Here is a 21,743-nt window from a genome sequence, read left to right as displayed (position 1 = left end):
GAGAGCTGTAAAAATTTAGAAGGGCCTGTTCACTGGAAAAGAGCAAGAAGACAATTATCCACAGGTGCTCATTTCCCTGCAATATAGCTAAATATGTAAGTATGAATAGCTGAGTATCTTGAACCAACTTACCAATCTCTACTGGGAGATGGTTGATTTGATTTTTTGACAACTCCAATACTTTCAGATCTTGAAATAATGCAATGTAGGCTGGAATGGTTTGTATCAATGTATTGTTCACGTGCCATTCTTTCAGGTAGGTTTGTTCTTTCAGAGAATCTGGGAATTCCTGTAAGTGAAATAAGAACAGGTGAATGGAAAGCATCAAGTTAGAAGAATTTTGTTCTACCATGTTTCTAAATACAGGGGCAAAAAAATTCCACAGCCCAACCTCAACACTTTGCCTTAACTATCTTGATGTAGAACAGCAGTTTGCCAAAACTTCATAAGAGCTGTTTGCTATCAAAGATCATTGCAGCTGTCTGTCAACACATATTCACTTTTTTTTAACTGCTAATGCAATTATTTTGCTCTAAAACTGAAACCTGTCTGAAGCACTCAACCTGTTTGGGGTCTTCCATATTATCTCCTTTTTCCAGCTGGAGGATTTTTTCTTAAAACACATTTCAGTGCTTTAATTCACACATCAAGATGTAATAAAATGCAACACGGAAGAGAAGAGCAGGTGTGTGGAGAATATCTAAATAGAATTCGTCACCAGAAAAAAAAAAACCCAACTGTGACATTCTTAATACTAGCCAATGTTTCAGAATTTGTTTGCCAAAATGGAACAGAGTCCAAGGAACAGAAGCATTTCAGATAGGATACCCACATACCACATTTTTAAAGTCTCTTTTCAACTAAATGACTTAACTTCCAATGTTATTTCTAGAATGTTTGAAAATTTTTACTAAATTTCTTTAGGAAGAATAAAAATACTCAGTTTTTAAATCAGTCCATAATTGCAATTAGTTCTTGTTTTATTCGTGCCAAATCTTTTTCTTTAAGAATTCTAGTATTGTTCCAAATACACAGCAAATAAATTGGTTTCTGAGTAATTTTCAGGCTATTTTGTTCGTCCAAATTCTCTAATGTATAACAGTTACTGAAACTAAAGTTCTGAAGCCTTAGATTCTTACAAAATTGCTTTAGTTAATTGGTATTCAGGTCAGTTGCACACATCTTTGTTTGAATTATGTCATCAAATTCCTTGAACTTGAAAGAGACAAAAATCAATTCATAAAATTGAAGGTCAGATCATTTAAACTCCATTTTCTAAAGCAACACATAATTTACCAGCCTGTCCTGGGTTTTATATGACTGTGCATTGGTAACATATGGAATAAATAATCTGGATGAAATGCTATCACTAACTTTGTTCCATAAAAGGAGATGTAATACTTTAATTCCTTTATAACTTCCAATTTTTTTTCCTGTGCATGAAGAATACAACACAGTTGGAATTACTGGTTTTTATACAGAGGACATTCTCACTTTTCTTTTTTCATTCTAGATTTCATAGATTCCCCAAGACATTAAAAAAAAGTGATGCATTTTGATGTTTTTTTATTAATTCTGAACTTCTGAACTAGGAATAGTGCTACTTAAGTCTTAGCTAAATTAAAACATCTAATTGTAATTAAAGATATACTGGACTGTTGATCATAAACTGTTCTTGTTTGGTTGTTGCTGTCTCTAATTTCAGTTCTTTTCAAATTCACACATGGACACACTTAGCCTATATATGTAGTTCTGACTTGCTACCTACCCTTCCATATTTGATGTGGATCATTTCATTTCTTGCTTCATTTTCCCACTAGGTCTATATTGTATTATGATCCATCTTCTATATTTGTCAGTTTACAGCAGTTAAAAAATAAAATGCCTGAAATGCCTCAGGGCTGGTAATGAGAAATCTCTCCAACTTTCTGGAGTGGGTTTCCACTCCTCCACCTTTAGCGCTGCACATTTTTCTGCAGCAAAATAAAATAATAAATATCAAGTACAAATTCAATTACTATTGTCTTTCCCACCTGTACAGAATGGAAAATGCAGCACACAGGGGATAGCATTTAGCTGGTGTGTCGTGGATGCCACTGTAGGGAAGAATCTTGATTCACAGAGAAAGCAGATGCAGAATAGTCATATTGGAGGGAAAAAGATGTCTGGGTAACAGATACTGTTTGCCACTCTATTTGTCCACACTCCAGGTCTGTCTTTGTCTTTCAACTGGTTTTTGCACCTTGTTGTCACAACGGACCATCTCCAGCTCCTTACAGGCAGATACAGCAGGGAGCAGAGAGGAATGCTTGCCCTTGTGGAGCCAACAGACTTGCTCTTCTCCCAGACTGAAGGGCATAGCCCACAAACTTCTCCCTAATATGTTGAAAACAGTGCAGCACACAAATCACTCTCTCAGATTAAGATCAAATGTCTTCCTAATTTTAGAAAAATTAAGCCAAATTATTTTTTTTAAATCTTTATTTCTGTATTAATGGTAGTTTAAAGCACCAAGATAGTCTTGTGCAGCAACAGAAATAAATTCAGGCATGGCTTCAAAGGAGTGGAAGGAGGTTTCATTCTTCTGTCAATTGCCCTGACTTACTTTTCTTTCTTTATATTATTTCCTTATATCTTATAATCATATTTACAATTTGCAAATGTAAGCTTACAAATACTTTGCTATAATGTGGGTTTTTAGCATTTTCCAACTTACAATGCATTTTATTTGTGTTGCTGAAACATAAATTGATGTGGTATTTTTCTTCATTTATAAACTAGATAGGGATGGGGAATGAAATTTGCACAAGCTTTATGTTTGCTTTACTCTCTGATTCCCTTGTGTGTTCTTTTGTAATCTTCTGCTGCCACACTAAAGCTGGCAGTCTGCTGATAAATTGCTCCACAAAGACTGACACTTGGAAGATAGCCAGTCGTTTGCCTTTAACAGCAAAACAATACCTCAAACTCCTTTGATTTTTGGGAGCAGGAAAAAAGTGTATTAAAAGAAAATAAATAGCAAACCTACAATCATTGCTAATTATACTATTTCTAATTAGGACAGAATTTACCTACTAGATATGAGCCTGAACTAAAACTGTGATCAAAGCTCCTAGAAGTTTTGGTTTTGTTTCTTTTCCAACTGTGTAGTTTTATCTGTCACGGGTCAAAAAAATCTTAGATTTAAATCTCCCTCATCTTTGAGAAAGCTTAGAGCTAGTTCCAAAACTAGCATGTCTCAAGGCCACCTGTATTACCGGACTGGGTCAGGAATTTTATACTTCTGGGGGGAAAAAGATCTCTGGAAGTTAAAAAAGCACAAGACAGATTTTCTCCATCCATTCAATGCAGCAATTCTATCTGACCCTTTGTGGCAAATAAATACCTCATTGTTACTAACAGCTGGGAACAACAAATGGAAATTCTCTGTTCTCTGTGAAAATACACAGCACATTAGAAAATAAAACTGGGAGAATAAATACAGATGTAGTAATTAATTTGATGTCTTTTTCTATTAAGAAATGGTATGCAAGAAGGTCATGAGGTATGAGTAAAGAATTTTACCATTACTCATTCATTTACTTATTCTGCACATTTGAATATTAAAGCTGTTTAAAGTACGTATGCATCCAGATCCTCTGCTTAGGTAAAGCAGCACAGACAAGAGCAGTCTTGCTCTGCATTTGAGGGAACATCATCACCTTTCCTTTGCCAATATTGATATCACAAATTCAAAAATTTTGTTTTCCTGAATATTTTCTGAATATCATTTAAAATTCACTGATCCACTAGAGAATAAACATTCATTAGTTAGAAGCAGAAAGTAACACTCAGAGGGGAAAAAGAGTTAAAGTTAATTCATTGAAAAATTCATATGAATATTCATGGCATTATTTTGCCACAGTTTTCATTCTGCTCTAATAGCAGTGCTATTTTGCTGAAGAACTCATTTAATTCGGTAGATACATGTTTACATGTACAAAAGATCTCAATTAAGTGTTTCATTAACCCTCCATCTGATTCAAACATACAGTTCGAGTCCAAAGTCCTTATATAGCTCCTTTTCATGGTGGGTTTGCCTGGAAAAATCTCAGATAAATATTTTTTTTTCTGAAACATACTCAAATTATTGTGGCACAGTACACCATTTTCATGTCAAGTCGCAAGGGTGTTGCAAACATAGGAGGATTTAGGAGACTCGGTGCTGGGGCAATACAACTGAGTTCTGCCCATTTTTTTATAAAAAGAAGAGAAAAGCCTGCTTTCATTCACAAATCAGACTATGAGACTAGTTCGTTTGTTGTTATAAGACCTTTTCTTTTCTAAATTCAAATATTCATTCATTACTGTTCCCAGCTGGCAGAAATGCACGACAAACTTGTGTCAGAAGTATTTGACTGGCATGCAGAAGAGGAGGCAAGGACCGTTGAACCTTAAGGATGTTGTCACACAGCCTCTTCCAGGTGGAGCTCTGACAGTCAAAGGTAAAACTGGCTCATCATTACGGTTGTCAACCACTGTCCACAGCCAGAAGCTAGCCACCCTGGACAGACAGGAGGACTTTCAGATTCAGAGAGATCCACTGAGTACATGTCTTTCAAACATACAGGCTTGATACTAATCCTATTTACTGCACTGTAATTCAGAAGATTTCCTTTAAGTTAGTGTGACCCACGCTGTTAGAAAACCATTGTGACTTGAGATGTCTAGACGCTCAAACTGCATGTCTCAAAAAATTAGCTTATAGGTGAATAATAACTAGTAAGAATTAATGATCCACAAGGAATTATGGATCTGCATAAATAAAATACAATTCCTCAGAATTCATATACTGTAAAATCAAGCCCTACTCTCTTCGGCTAGTACTCTGTACCTGTTTGTTTAACCTAGTATTCATTGTATGAGCTTTATATTTCCTCAGATATGTTAAAATAATTACTTAACAAGTACAAGAAACAGTGCGTCTCCATCTCATGAAAATACACTACCAATTCAAAGCCATTTGAGAGGTGGGAAAAAAAGGGGCACAGAGGTCCTTAAGGAAGACATTCCTATCAAGAATTAAAAATGTGTAATCTGCTCTGATTTTCTCCCTTACAAAGGTTCTCAGGAGGAGATCTGAGATTATTTACAAAATAACTAGTAATAAGCTACCCCAGTACATGATGGAGTGTTCTACAAAACCTATTTTTACCCTCATACTCAACAATGCAGAATCAGTGGGTCAGATTCACTGTTACACTGTATGGATATGGAGCATGAGACAAGAACATCCTTGTGACGTGTCTACATTTTTACCATCTAGACAGCCTGGGCACTGATTAGTGCCAAACACAAGCTACCATTCTAATTGGTTGCAACATTGCAAGTAGCACCAGTAGCTGATTCGTGGACTCAGTTTATTTGCTGCTGAAGTTTCCAGTGAGAGACCTTACATTGAGACCTGTGGGAAGGATGGGTAAAGCCACTTGCTTTGATCTTGAAAAATCCCTATGCTGGCGATTACTCCTCTGTCAGACTTAACTTCATAGTGTCCAGAAAGAGAACTGGTACAGCCCAGAAGCAAGCCCAGTTCTCAAAATTAAATCTGTAAGTCATACCAGCAACCTACTCAGATTTAGCTATCAACTGTCCAGAAGGTATATTACTGCTTCATTTATGAGACAAAAGGGGAAACATGATAGAAATACTTATCAGCTAAAAGCAAGTGAGACAGAGGATTCAGCAGCTAGTTCCCAAACAGATGCTTCACAGGGCTGTGCTGTTTGCTGTTGTCAATGGTAGGTGGTCAGCTAAAAGCAAATCAAGCTGATTATGCACCTGTAAAAATGCACAGGCAATCCCAGCTCTGACTTTTCCTAGTGTCTGAGTGTTTAATCTTCCAAATGTTCAACCCATAGATGCATTTGTGCACAAAACACATTACAAAAACTAAACCACAAGTAATACCAAACCTCCCAGCTACCTAACATACAGGTTTCTCCGAGAAAACTCTCACATGTCCACAGATCTTTTCACATGCAAATTGCCAGCCTATGCGGCTTTCATTTTGCCTAGGAGCACTTTTTTGTGAGAGAGTAATAGGGGGAAAGAGCGTTATGTCTGATCCCACATTTGGTTTAGAAGCAGCAGTTGAGATTAAAAAAAGCAAAATAAGTGATGTGATTTGTAAAACCAATACAATTTTTACAAAATTTCTGCAATAAGGGGAAATTCACTCCTTTCAGAATTTTGTCAAGCGGATTTGTACATTTTTAAACTAATTTTCAGCTGTTAGAGACTGGCAATGTTCTTTGATTTTGAAGGATAATTGATCTTCTGTAAATAAAGCAGCTTTGATTTTATCTTTGTCTGCAGACACTTGAACTATGTCACAGTATCTTGTCAAAACAGGAAGCCCACTTTAACCAGGCTAGAGCTGGACAATGAAGCACAGTGGTATCACACATGTTGGTTAGGAGCATATTGCTCAAGGTGGCTCAATGTACATAACACTACACAAGTATCTCTTAAATATAATATTTCAGTATGTCAAATTGAAATGAAATGCTCTGGAAAACAGACCAAATTACATATGTTTGACTTTGCCTCCTCATGTGAAACCTTTTTTATGGTGACAGAGCAAAATGTTAATGGTTTGGCAAAAGAAAATAAGCAAAAGAAAAGTTTAGTTGTGCAGCCCTCTGCTCCCTGATGCACTGAAAATATTTGCAGTTGCTACTATATCAGTGTCTAAGGAGTTGTAATATCTCTTTTTTTCTCCTAACATACCTACAAAGTTTACATCACAGGAAAGTGTGCAGTATAAGACTACGCAGCTTTAACATCATTTTCAATATCCAAAATTCTTGAAAGATAGTTCTCTAGTAACCAATCCTACCACATGAATCATTGGCATCAGTTGAAGAAAAGTCTCCTTACTAGAGCTGGATGGGAACCAGGGTTTTCTGTTTTCCAGAAATTTCACCTATTTTATGTTTATTTAGAATAGAAATAAAGACAGGAAAAAATGAAAGTTGAAAAAGAACACACCTTCATATTCAAGATCAAATATGGGAAAAAGTAAAATTTCAGGTCAATCAAAAGATTTGCTTTACTGAAATTTAACCACTTTATTGATCAACTTTTGAATTTTTATTTTTTGTAATGAAAGTCTAAAAAACATATTTCAGAATTATAAACTATAAAAAGTCAAAATTCTAATTTCACTTTTTTATTAATAAAGTATTGTATGTTTAAAATATATTTCAACCAAAGCTTTAACAACTCTAGAGAACTTCAGACCAACTCTAATCCACCTTTTCCTGAATTTCAAAACAGCACTAATTCAGAGCTTACTTCCAAACTGCAATTTCATATCAAACACATCTACAAGTAAAAAGTGATTTTTTCAGCAAGACCGTTGTGGATTGATGTTAATATTAGTTTTGATTTGAGCAGAGCTTGCGTAAAGTGTTTTCACACTGTTAGAGCAAGAAGACAGATCTCTGAGTAGTAGAAGACATCAACAAGCCAATAAAGCTGAACATTATTTTCATCTCTTTCCATCCATTGGGGAATTTCAGAGAAAGATATCTTATTGCAATATGATTGCTTATACCTAAATTTTTGAGAGAGCTAAATTACATGTATCAGTTAAGAATTTAAAATAAGCATATTTGAAAACTGAACCACTAGTTCAGGGTAAGATAGGGAATGTTTTTGTCACTTCTAACACTGTGAAAAAACATCAATTTCATATTCATCGGCAAAAAAAAAGTTTTGGGGGATTAAAAGTTACAGTGCTAAGGTACCCAAACTCTTTAACAATAGAAACATATTATCCATTATATTTACCATCCACTGCTCTCCAGAAAGCTGAAAAATAAATTTGTTTCCTTCCTTATTTGCTTCATCTGACAAAGCCTGCCTCTTCTGGAGCTGAGGAGACTTTCCATAATTGTCCAATATCTTCTCATCGGTGTCTACAAAGCCATTCTTCAGGTATGTCCTGAAATGGCACCAAAAAGGGATTATGTGAATCAGCTGAAAAAATATGGCAAATAGGTCTTAAAAGCTTAATCTTTGCACAAAGTGCTTACTAAAATATAATTATACACCTACCATATTGACCATTTAAAAAAAAAATCTCTGGGGTCATGCTTAGTTTTTCTAGACTTACATACAGATTTCATTTACTGACTGAAAAACAGTGACACTCAGGGAATAACAGAAAAGTGGAGACTGAGCACACTGTCACAGAAAACAGCATGAATGAAGCCCTTTATTTCAATAGGGTAGGAAATACATTCTCACAGAACAAGTTATAAGTATAAACAAAAACAAGGATCTGGTGATATATGCAAAATTTTTCAATTGAAAAAAAGTAATTTTAGAAAGTAAGAATTTAGAAATATTCCCTTTTCCCTGCCCTTTCTTATTTAAGTATAATGATCTATTTTTATTTGTTACACATTATCTTCCACTATCATCTTAGAAGGTGGAGGTAAAGGTCAAAGTTTCCACATGTCAACTAATTTCAGATTCAATTTCAGTGTTACTTTAGGCTCACCTCCAGGGCACTTTTACCCTGTAACTTCAGGTGCAAATTCAATTTGATATAATTATGCATTACCAAAAACACATGCTTTAATTTAAGAGAGATTTATTTCAGCTTAGTCAATTAAGGAACAGGTTGATTAACGGAAGCAAGCCTTCCTTATATCAAAATAAGACTCTGCAGAGCCCCTTGATCATAAATCTGATCTCATGCTTTGAATGTTTTATTCCTGTGGTACATGCAATTCATTTATGTGATCTCCATCCTCTGGCATAAATTTTAAGCTAAGGACTTGAGGAAGGGCACAAAGTTCAGGATAATGTGTCCCCTTGAGAAGGTCAAAAATGGCATGTCCTAGAAGGAGAATCAGATGCAAGTTCATAAAGTCCAGGTAGGAAGTAACAAAACCTGTCCACATATTCCCAGCTAAGCATGGGATTTTCTCTAAAATGCTAAGATGTTTAAACAATGGCACATGAAACAGCATGTTTGGTTTTAAGTCACATACAAGAAATCAGTTACAAACTTAGGTACAAGAAGCATCTTCCAAACTTGGTGAAAATAAGTAGGTTATTGGATACTTGTAACAAAGTATGAGATCAAAACTGCAGGGCAGAGTATATTCATGGGAATATGACAGCATAGGTTAAAAGTCATATTTGACTCTCAATACTATCAAAATAAATCTTTAGGGATCAAAACTGCATGAAAGGTATTACTGAGACAGCTGCAAACTGCCCAGCACAAATTGTGGCACTTACTGAAACCTTAAGGGATGTTGGAGAGACTTGCAAGTCAAGAGTACAGCAACGGCAGGATTCAGCTATCAGCGCACAAGCAGCACATGGACACACTGTAGACAATTTACAATTTTGGAAACTACGTATAACTTTTTATCACAGCTGCTAGCCTGAGAGACCACGAGAGAACCTGATTTAGTTTCAAGCAGCAGCACACTATACATGGGTCATCAGAGAACTACAGAAAGCCCCTTCTGTAATAATGACCACAAGGTACTCCCATGCAACATCTTTACAAAGAGAAAATAAGGAAAAACATCTTCTACAAATATTTCAGAAGATGAGATACATATAACAGTGAAGTTAGTGAAAAATGCAGCTCACTGGGTAAAGTGATGGCAGACTGCATGAAGACAGCGTGACCTCAGAGTAAGTATATTTTAACAAAGCCGCTTTAAGGATCTTTCTCCCCTCATTTCCAAAAATAGAAAAAAGAAAAGAAAAGATAAAATGGCATTTACATTCAAATGAAGAAATGAGAAGGCAGTACAAGATCTGATAAATTAAATGTAAAAACACAAAAAAGCAAGTGAAATCACTTACTGCAGGTATACAAATTAACAGTAAAAGGATTTCCAGCATATCAGAAGCAGAAAGCCTCTCAGAGGGACTGTGGGAGCAATAACTTATCACGGCATGAAAGGAGCAGTAAAGGAATAGTCAAAGAAGTTACTGAGAGTTGCAGAAAAGTTACTCATCCTTGTCTTCAGTTTTCATTAGTGAGATCAGTATGCTTTTTACAGGTAGGCATCTGGAGGGCTTTCTGATATTTGAAGTGACAATAGAGGAGACTTGAGAATTAAATTTATATTTATATTTGAAATAAATCTCCCGGTTTCTCTCAGTGTCTAATTGTGGACTACTTTACACCACAGCACGCTGTGATATGTAAATGATTTGAGAAGACTGGACAGACAGAAAACTCCTCCAGCAACACATTCAGGTCAGGGATTCTCTAGAGGGGAACTGAAGCTGATCAAGGAAGAGACCACCACCAACCCACAACATCTGAAAATCTTTCCTGAAGCTAGTTGTTATAACAAAGACAAGAAAATAAGTTAGAGCAGACACAGCTCCTTAGACCATTTTTGATCCCTCAATGTGCTGCAGCTGATGCCTCTGGTTAGAGGGAGAGACACACCTGATTGCACTAGGCAGCCCTCCCAAAGCGTACCCCCTCCAGCTGCAGTCTGGAAGTGCTTGGATGACAGAATTTTCCATACCAGTGGACATGAAAGTTTAAACACCTCTTTCAGATGTTTTGACACATAAGCCAACTGAATTTTTAGCATTGATCTTGAGTATTCAATCTATCATTTGAACCCCAGAGACCACCCGCACACCAGAGGGCAAATGGTGCAATAGCAAGAGATCATTAGGAAAAGCTAGAAAATAACATTTTCATATACTATTAAAAAAAATAAACAGGCCCAAACCACCTACTCATCTTTTTTCCAAAACCCATCTACCAGTGAGCATAGCTAATTAGCAATAAAAGCTCCATATTACTGTGCAAGGTGAGTGGGAGGTGAACTGGGGGGGGTGGGAGGAAAGTGAATTGAATCCCCAAGGAAGAGAACAACAAAAGGATATGAACCATTAAAAAGGAGGAACTGAAAAGGACCAAAACCCTGGCATCTTTTTTTTTTTCCTAAAATCTTATAAATAATCCTAGCTTTACCTACCACTGCTGTACTGCTGCTTCTCACATCCTCCGCCAGATCTCCGTGTACAGATTTTCTGTCCCTCTGTGAAGCTCAACTCTGCATTACTGCCCTCTCATTTCCATGGAATTCCCTCATTTTTTCACCAAAGCAATAAACATTTGATGTCAGTCCCAAATTCAATGACTGAAAAAGCTTGCCCTGCAAGATGTTTTTTTTGTGTTCATTGCTCTTCACTTATGCACAAAAAATGACTGACTTGTTTCTCACAGTATAAATTCTAAGAATATTAGACACTTAACGAACAGAAATAAGAGGTCAAAAAGTCTAACTCATGATAAAAAGTAAGGCACTGAGCTGCTTTACTATACCTCAGTGCTGACTCTGTCAAGTAGGCCCCCGGAACACAATAGCAAAGGGACCAGATCTAAAATTTTACTCTCACAGCAAGTAATATAGAAAATGGCAAGAAGGGAGCTACCTTAAAGATGAAACAGTAAACTGTCTGCTGACACTTTACTGATAATACATACAAAACACAAATCTCAGGAGGTCATGATACATTGTTAGCCAAATAAAATGCACATAACAAAAACCGCTGTTAACCAAATCAGTCAATGAAATAATGACCTCAGAAGAAAGGCAGGCATTAAAAATTAAACCTGGTTAAAGAATTCAACATGGATATCATGCACTGATGTGGAAATCGTGTGTCAAATTTCTTCTTTACTCATACATTAAATGATGGCAAAATGCTCTGTTAAGCTTTTAAAGAATTCCCGCTTACGGTCACCAGGCTAAGCACGATGTACAAGCACATTTTGAACAGATGGAAAGTGAATCAATAATGGAGCACAAAACACACATAATTTTGTACAGTACATCTCAGAATGAAAATACGATATATCCCACGGGCAAAGGGTCTAACAATTTACAACCCCCGCTTGTACCCTTGGGGTACACATTAACCAAATGAATCAATATGAGCCTTCCTACTCTGGAGGTGTAACTTACATCAAACTGGTATGCATCATTAAGCAAAGATTACAAAGCTGTAATTTGCAGGTTATAGGTGAGATCAAACCAAAGGGTTCTATTCAGCTACATGGTTGTCACTCCACTCTGTCATTGTCAAAAAAATTGAGATGATAGTACTTCTTAAAGGATCTTTATGAAAATAAAGACCATTTTAAGTCTTCCTTTGGTGACAATCCTCAAATAAAATAGAATTACCACCATATTTGTAGTATCTGGAGGCTATTGCATAAAACTTTAGGAAAGATGGGAAAGGCATCTAAACCAGTGTGACAAACAGAAAAAAAAATATCCACATAATCAGCCTTAAATATGCTAATGCCCTTTTAGAGAAATTAAATTTCTGGTCTTGGCACTTCAAAGGCTCCTAATATTCCAGGAACACATTTTCATTTATGACAAACAAACAAATCACAGCCCTCCTGGAGCTTATGTCTTTTTATTATTTTTCTATTTCTGAATAGCAGTAGAATATTTTGATCTTCCTCTTGAGCTTGATCAGTTGCAGTCAGATTAAAGAAACTGCTACAATTTTCAATATTTAAAAAGCGGGTGTTATTCAAGTCAAACCCAACTTAGGTGGAAGTATGAACACCAAAAAAAAAATATTTTTTCTGGATATAGGACCCAGATGAGATCTAAGAATCGAACTCAGCTAGCTACTCCAGTAATTCCACTTCAATCATGCAAATTGTCCAACTAACTTTAAAAAAGGCTGATTGCATGCTGCTTATGTTTGTCAAAAAAAGCTATGTTTCATACCCTCATATCTGTAACATGACAACACACCTGTCACTATAGCAGGCTGTAAGTGGTATAGAGAAAAGGTTAATTCTGGCAAGCTATTTCCCTATTGCTGTTTTTCAGTGAGCTTCTGGAACAATACATTATACATATGAAACAGATCAGCAGGGAAATGGAATATTTAAGTATTTCCAAACTCATCAGTGCTGAACTTGTCTGCAGGTAACCATTCCCCAAATATTACTTCACTGTTGGAGCATATCTTCAGCAAAGAGTTTTAACAACATATAATTAAATTTTTTTACTATAAATATTTCCTTTCAAGGATAAGGGAGTTATTTGCGTGGCATTTTAGATTCTCCAACAAAATCACAAATCTGATCAACCTGATGCAAAGAATTACGATAGCATAAATTCAATGATTGGACCCTTCAAAGAAGTGACCAGCTTGGGAAACAAGAGTTTGCTTTAGTAAGGATTTCAGAGCCATCCCAGTAAATGAGGAGTAGCTGGGTTTCTTTGAATGGTTCTTCCTTCTCCAGTCACCCACTGCTCAATGTCTGATTAGGAGGTCTTGAGGAAAAGCTATACTTCTTAAGTAAAGAAAGGAGTTTTCATTAGTTGGCACCGTGTTCTCTAAATCAGGATGGAAAAAGTAGCTGGACACTACATGGTGACATCACTTTAGTACTTCTGGGTGATGTTTAAATCAGAATTACTAGCCACACAGGATCATTAAATAATCCTATGGAATTTTTATAAGAACTGTATAGTTAAACTGGAGCTCAGCCCAGACTAATATTCCTGATGGACGAGTAGCATTTGCTTCAAATTCAGTTGGATTGATTTAATTTCAGTCCCTCTGCCAGGCTTTTCCATGGCTTGTAAAGGTTTGTGGCTGAACAGAAGCTTTTATCTTTCAACCCATTTACATGCATTATATTAGATGCAAGGTCTGTATGCACAAGTGCGTAACAACAAAAGCAAATAACTTAAGTGGTTATTAGTGCTGCAGATAACTCCCAACTTGTTGCTTATAATTTGTGTTTGTGGTGAAGGACTCCCAGCTTGAGTTTTAGTCCTGCTTAGAAAAAATTCTGAATTGGTTATTGAGTGGGAGAATAAAGATAAACCTCACAGGTACAAACAGAGTTATAACACCAAAGTTTGGAAGAGATAGAGACAAATGTGTTTCATTAAACAAACACATAATCTCTCAGGGAAAGAAGAAGTCACTGTCTGTCTGAAGAGTGGAAGTTTTCTTTTGACTTTCAACACTCGGGAGTGCATAGCTCAGAAGAGTAATACATGCACATGTAGCTAGCCAGACCTTGAGAGGAAATTTTTGGAGAAGAGACACACTGGAAGAGGTGGCTGAACAAACTGTTATCTTTGCTGCATGTGTGGTTGGTGGACAGGGGAGGCTGTGCCTTTTCACAGCAAAGATTTAGATAGCTAATCTGGGCAAACAGCTCTGGCATTTCCTCACTCCAGTGCTTAATTTGTCAACCCTCAATTTTAACCTTACCCGCTTTTCACACAGAAGAGAAACATGTTGCAATCCTTCAAAAAAAAATCTAACTGTAAAATTTCACTCTCATTCACTTTCCAAAAGAATGACAAGTAGAAAGGAAAAATTAATGAGGAAAATCATCGTACCACATGAAGTTAATCTGACACCATTCAGGATTTCAGGGTGCAATATAAGATTGTTCACCACTACCACAATCTAGAAGATGAAATATAAAACAGTGCTATAAACACAAACTTCTTTCCATAATACAGACTCTATGCCAGCTGAAACCAGGATACATAAACATGTAGATAACCACGGAACAGTGCACATTTATTGTAACAGTTTGTGTTTCATCTCCTATAGGAGATTTAGAATGGGTTTGCCTCACAGAATTAAGGATACAAAGTAAAATGAAATTACTCTTGCACAACACTGTACTGTTTCTTTTTCTTTTATATTCAGTTGCTGGTTTATACATACCCCCCAGAAATAGGGGGTCCTTAAACTGTCATACTTCTACAGCCCCACAAAACGAAAGGGGAAACAACTCCACCCGAAATGATAGAGAGCCAGGTATGAACCTCTCAGTAGACTGTTCCCCAGAATCAGCTTTCAATGGCCAGCTGCTTAAACATCCATTCTAGACATGTAAATTCCCAAAATCTTTACAAGACCTTCCCTTTAATGAAACACAGTTCAAGCTTCGCATTTATTTGTGAGGTTTTCCTCTTAGAAAATCTTTAGTCAAAAACCAGAAATATCTTATATGTGACTGCTTACTGACCATGAACTAAATCACCTTGCCCCAAAGCAAGCAAAACTCCTTAGAGGTTAACTGGAAGTTTTTCCTCAAATACTCATACTACATTTCACTACATATTATCAGGTCATTTTACATAGCAACACTGTTGGTAAGGAACTGTAAAAACTCAAGGGCATTAGTGAATTGTAACCTCCGAGAAAAACTGTATTTTGTTTAAGGAGAAAAAAAATAAGTAAAACAGCCTCAGCAGGCCACATTCCAAACTCATCTGTTGCATGAGTATATTTGCAGAGAAACTCTATTAGTTTCAGCCCTACTTGGGAAATCACTCTGGCTGCTGGCAAAAGTAAATATCTAGAATCTTAAATGCCAGAATGCAGTCCTCAATTTGGCAAACTGCCTTCTTTGAATATCTTTTTGGAATTGTCATTTTGGGTCACAATCCTTTCCAAAATACCTTCTTAATGTGATTTGACAGTAAGTAAGTACTAACATTGATTTCAGTGGACCTATCTGAGAGTGGTAAAATTCTAATCTTTGAGTAGAATACCAGAACTTGGTCACACACAGAACTCCCTAAATTAATGAATGTATTTCTACAAGGAAATGTTATTTCTATTAAGCATTCAATTATAGTTACAATTTTATCTATACTTTAGAGCTAAGAACAAGCAAAAGCTTGTCCTGTTTTTGGCCCAACCTTTGGAAGCACTGAAAAGCATCTAAGAAATAACGTAGGACCTAAAGGCCAGAGGTCACTGCACACCTCATAAAACAAAGAGGATCTTTCTTTTAACTGAATTTTGCATTTTTATTACCAATATTTTTATGACTTTGACCATTACTCTATCAGCTTCATCCACTCCATGAGGCCTGCATCATAAGAATGAACATGAACTTTGCCATTCATTTTAGAGGGTGAAATACTGGTCACTCACATTCAGGAAACAAAGTCTGGCGTGTTTCCTCCTTTTTTTGCAGGATCTCTAAAAGAAGTAGGACTAACTGGAAAGCAATCTGATGGCATGAAGACGTGCAACAAAGCAAAGTATCATATGCAAATTGCAAGCTAAAGAACTAAAACAAAAATCCTTTGTGAATGCTCAAAGTGCACTTGGAACCATTTACTCTTCTGCATTTTACCCCAAATTCCCCATCTCCAGTTGGTTCAGGAAGATAACAGAATGACTTTGGACTTTGTTGGTGGAAAAGAGCAGAGCAGGTGGTCAAGCTCCACTCTTTCAGCTGGAAGGGTGGCTACAGACAAATAGCCACAGGTAGAAATGGCAGGGCAGGGAGAATGTGTTTTTTTTGTGGAAAACACAAATTACAGCAAGAAATGAGGCTTAATGTATGCTACTGACAAAACATTTTTTTTTTGTTCCCCATGCCTGGCGCTTCTGGTTTGCTTTTGTACTGGTGAACTCAGAAGTTATCTTCTGCACCACAGAAAACCAAAACCCAAACAAAACACGGTGGGTGATACTGACACTTAGGTCCACATTGGGATTGACCTTTCATCAGTTTGGAAGATGACTGCATGTGGTGTTAGAAGCTATAGATGCGGATTCCTAGTCATAATATTCTTTTTAAGAAGGCAGCTGCAGTGGCACCGAAGAGCCACTAACTGATGTAGACAACAGTAAAATAGAGAGTCATCTGTTTTATCTGTATTACAATTGCACAAAGCCCCTTCTTAATGCACCTCCCGGGGCAGAAATAAGGTTTGATCAAATTCTGTATCAAACCGTTTTGCTTCTTTTTTCCATCATAAGGGTAACACTCACAGCTCCAAACTTTTTCTGTCCCTCAGCTCATGCCAGAAAGAAAGCTTACCTTTGCTAGAGAATTTAATCTGAAGGACTAGCTTCTATTTTTTTTTGTTGTTGTTAGTGTTATGGTTTCTAGCTGCAGGCTTTGGGTAGAGATGGGAGAACCAAGACTGTGACTATGGATGTTTTGAAGAGAAAGGTCTTGCAGAAAGGGTAGCTATCCTTTGTATTTTCCTGGTCTCCTCTTAGCCCAGTGGCTTTGTTGTCAGTGTAGCTGCACTGGCAGTGAGAATCTGTGAGTGGGGGTCTCCTGAGACAGCCGAAACACCACATGAAGTATCAATGAAATGATGCTCTGAAACAAGGGCACTGTTTAACCCTGTGCATTTTACTTTCTCAGAGAGGAAAAATAGTAAGTCATAGGTTTCCAACATTGCCAGAGCAGTATAATATTTCACTGTCTTTAATGGGAATGAACATAAAGAAACTAAAATATTGTTTAAAGAAACAATAGATTAAATACAATAAAAACAATAATATTGTTATATTATAGCCTTATAGTCAGATAATAGTATATATAGTATATATATACACTATATATATAAGTGTATATATATATTATATAATTAGTGGGTGTAAGCATTATAGTCAAGGCTCTCTTTAATATTTTAACAAGAAAAAATCCTCTGATAATTCACAGAATCACAGAATGGCAAGGGTTGGAAGGGACCTCCAGATATCATCTAGTCCAACCTTCTTGCTAAAGCAGGTTCACCTAGAGTATGTTACACAGGACTTTATCCAGGCAGGCTTTGAATATCTCCAGAGAAGGAGACTCCACAACCCCCCTGGGCAGCCTGTTCCAGTGCTGTCACCCTCAAAGTAAAGAAGTTTTTGCTCACATTCCACTGAAACCTCTTATGTTTCAGTTTGTGCCCATTGCCCCTTGTCCTGTCCCTGGGCACCACTGCTATCCTCTCTCTCTTATTCGGAAGCAATTGTATATGTCCATTTATTTAATTCCTCTTGTTTCTCCTGTCAACTCAGTAAAAAGATGTTCTTAGTACTGAATTATATGAGCATGTTTTTATTAATTCCATAATAAAAAGCTATATTTTTATATAGCACATAAGCAATAGAATGGTGCAAAATGTGTTATTTTTCTCTTCAAATTAAATCTACACAGTAGACAATAAAATACACCATTAGTAAATATCAATCTACCCAGGAAAGAGCAGGGACTAATGAAATATAAGCACAGTTAGTGCTGCATTTCTCTAACAATCATCTGAGGGAAGAAGGCAAAATCATTGAAATCATACCAAAAAAATATCCAATGTAAGTCATCTAATAATGCTTAGTATATGGAAATGTTAGTGGATAATAATAATTGATTCAGTCAAAATTAACAGCGAAAAAGTTAGCTTACTTCTCCAAAGCGCTTTTTTCTAATCTTTCTTTCTCCTTCCTCTGACGTTCTTTGTTCTTCTTAACTCGAGTTTCCCACAGTCCTCTTATTAGAGAAAAGTCAAATATTATCACCTGATGCCCCATACTGTCGACATTAAGCTTCTCCTGCAAGAACAAGCCATCATGAACACTTCAGGAAAGAAATAATGAGCAAAATAAGGAACTGAACAATCATGTTTCATTAAAATTATCTGGGAAAAAAAGCTGAAGTCATAAGAAATATTAACATAGTATGCTTTCCATCTTACCTAAATTGTTTGTGCTGGCAGTAACCAATGTAGAGTACAATTGACTTCTACATAAAATCTATGGCAAATGTTGAATTTTTTGTATTCCTTCCACTTTTCCCTTTCCAAGATAAAGACACAGTTGCAAAGAAATGCTAATTTGATTGAGTAAAACTGATGAAAATAAAAATTTTGTATTTTTAAAAATTTACATAACTAATATTAAAATGAGAGCTCATAAAGAATTTATTCATAGTAAATTATCCAAAAGCACTTCATGACAGATTCTCATGTATTGATCATTATGCACCCAAGCTATGCTGTTCCAGTGGAATTTGGGAATTTCCAGTGTGTGCATAAGTAGGTGCTTATCTGTGAAAGGCACTGAAAGACCAGCCCTGTAACGTACAATGAAAACTTACCCAAGGCAGAGATAAGGTGAAGGGTTTGTGAACACAGGGTCCCCACTTAGTATGTGTAGGATGACCTTCCAACAATCTAATCTTGGTACCAATGTATTAGGTCTCGTGCAGCTAAGAACTGACCTGAACCGGACTCTAACCTACCAAGCTTTCCACATTCAGTTAAAACCACAGAAACTTCTTGCAGGAACCTTGCCCCTACTGAAGACCATGACAAAGCTCTCATTCCCTTTAGCAGGCATGATGCTTGAGCTTGACCTAATATGAACGCTACCTTCTTTTTACTCAAGGAAAAAAAAGAATGCTTTAGTATCTTTAGCAACCACAAGAGATGAAGATCTCAGGTTTACATCTTATGAAACGCAGCATGACTGGCAACGTGGTGTTCCTTACTAACCTGTAGCAATGGTTCATTACCAACAAAGGAAAAAAATCACCAACTAAGTCACTAGCACAAGTACAGATACAAATCTTTGTAAAATAGGTAAAACTGTACTCTCTCGCTTGGAGTCACTGGTGAGGGCACAATCATCACAATACACTGGTTTTTCCGAAATGCAGCTACATTGTCCACAGAGGACTTCTGTCATGCTTACTTCTTTATAAAATGGTTTGCTGAACCATTGCAAACAAGTCCTATAAAACACAAGTTCAAAGCCTTTTTAAAATAATTGCTTCTACCAAGATAGGAGCAGAGAAAAGGAAAATTAGTTATTTAATTTTTGCTTGAAGTTTCATTAGATACCACATTAATTATACAATTCATAAGCTTAAAAAAATATAAAGAAAGGAAAGAAGAAAACCCTGCTGGACCATCTACTGATCATTTAAAAAACAATCTGTCCTTTACTGGGTGTTTTCAAGCTTGTATCTATTACATTTTCCTCAGACCTTACTGTGATCATTTTTTCCAAGCTCTAGATCCTTGAACTGGGGCTATTTATTATCTGTCCTTCTGCTATTATACTGAGGAGGAGGGGAAATAATTCTCCCCTCTGCATTTTTCCTCTTGCAACTTTGTCCCTTTTCTCTTTTACCCCCTTTCACCTATACATCTCTCTGTAATTTGTAAGACATGAAGGAATAATTTCTTCTGAGCCAGCAAAACACCCTCGTGTCCTCTGGAAAATGTACAGCATGGACTAAAAAGGATTATGCATAGTTCCACTTTATTTGTCATCTCAGTAAGAAACAACCTTACAAATGCCTCCAAGTACTGACGCAGAGACTAGTCAGAGGTCAATATTTTTTTATGACATAGTCTTCTGTATCTTAAGGATGCTTATATAAACTTCTATCTTTGCTGTTCATAAAGCTGCTCCCATTGCTTGTTTATCTTATGAGTACTAACAATGAGGCAAAAGTAGTTCCCAACCTATCTGGAACAACTGCTGACAACAGCCGAGTCAAAACCCCATTAATAGCAGTGTAATGAGAATGGTGACCTTATTCTCAGTGGAAAGCTTTATCTATAATCAGCTGCACCCTTCTGAAATGTATTAATTAATAATTTACAGGAAACTCCACCACATAAAATAAAACATTCTCTTCTGCTGTCCAAATCAAGAAACCCAGTGACAAGGACTTCTCCCTCACAGTAGCTGCAGACCAGCAGTCACTCTGCAGGATCTAATTCATTTTAATAGACCAATTCATAGCAGTGTGTTTTGGTTGAAGGCCTATTTCAGGAGCCGAATTGCTGAGAGACAGTGAAGTGGCAGTTGGACACTTGACCTCTGTTGGAACTAGATGGCCTTAATCAACAGAAAGTTTGAATAAACTGTGAAAGTACTCTATTTCCTTGACTTGTTCCCCACCTTCCTGTCTCCCAGGTTAAGTCATCTGTTCTTTATTGAGACACTGATTTATTAGACACTCGGGCTGGAAAAGTTCATACAGCTTTTATCCACATACAGGATTAGGCTGCAGTGCATCAGGGTTTTTCTTCAACAGTAAAACTAAGCAGAGGAAGAACATGGGTGGGAGGTGAGAAGTGCCCATCATAATTCCTCAGGACTAATCTCTCCAGAAGGAGCAAAGCTGAAAAGCCACAATTCCTGATCAGACCAGAGGGTGGCTAAGGCTTTGTTTCTACAAAGCTATCTACAGCTCCAAAAACATCACCTACAACCTTCACAGGTTTGTTGCTTTACCCCATATCCTATTAAGTAGGCATTAAGTATCAAGCTTGATGGCAGAATGTACATTTCCCAAAATTCCGATGCCACCATTTTCCCGATGATTATATGTTTCCCAGAAAAGAGAGCCTGGAACTCTGGCAGAAGCTAGACTTAATCTGACCCTAAGTGTAGGTTCTTTGGCATGCTTACTCATGCATGGCAAGAATTTGCAACAGAAGCAGCAACTACCAATAATAATTTCCATTTTTAGAAGTTGTTGAGTACCTGTTCAAGTTCACCTACAGCAGTTCCTTTCTTTTAATCAACAGGTTAGGCCTGCACAAGAAAACCCAAAGCTATCATCTGCTAGTCATAGGGAAATTACATTTGGGTAGAGAAATGCCTCATTATTGACTTCTTTCTAATTTCTGCTCTTCAGCTGGCAGTCCACACCCATGTTCCCTCCCATACTTAGGTTCTTCACAGGTAATCACTATTAGCATTTCACCCATTGTCAGAAATCACAGAAACAGTGAGGTTGGAAAGGGCTTCTGGAGGTCACCTACTCAAACTCCATGTTCAAAGCTGTCACATGATTATTCACCCAAATCTACACATACTTCAGCCCTCTTCCTCTTCCAGTTTCCCCATCCTTTTATAATTCAGCATTG

The 21,743-nt window shown here is 36.8% G+C and overlaps 1 protein-coding gene across 1 annotated transcript in view; it reads right to left on the bottom strand.

Moving 5' to 3' along the window:
• Nucleotides 1–18,387, bottom strand: part of LRRC2 (leucine rich repeat containing 2) — a 56,216-nt gene extending 37,829 nt beyond the window's left edge. Inside the window, exons 1-3 of the mRNA XM_009640579.1 lie at nt 18,263–18,387; nt 7,837–7,990; nt 133–289 (exon numbers count right to left, since the gene is read on the bottom strand). Of these exons, the coding sequence (XP_009638874.1) occupies nt 133–289; nt 7,837–7,990; nt 18,263–18,387 (436 nt within the window). The remainder of the gene's footprint in view (nt 1–132; nt 290–7,836; nt 7,991–18,262) is intronic.
• Nucleotides 18,388–21,743: the final 3,356 nt, after the last annotated feature.

Source organism: Egretta garzetta, unplaced genomic scaffold (genome assembly GCF_000687185.1).
Source record: "Egretta garzetta isolate BGI_Z169 unplaced genomic scaffold, ASM68718v1 scaffold696, whole genome shotgun sequence".
In the NCBI taxonomy this organism is placed as follows: Eukaryota; Metazoa; Chordata; class Aves; order Pelecaniformes; family Ardeidae; genus Egretta; species Egretta garzetta.
Note: the sequence above shows the minus strand (reverse complement) of the source record. Positions and strands in the feature narration are given on the sequence as shown.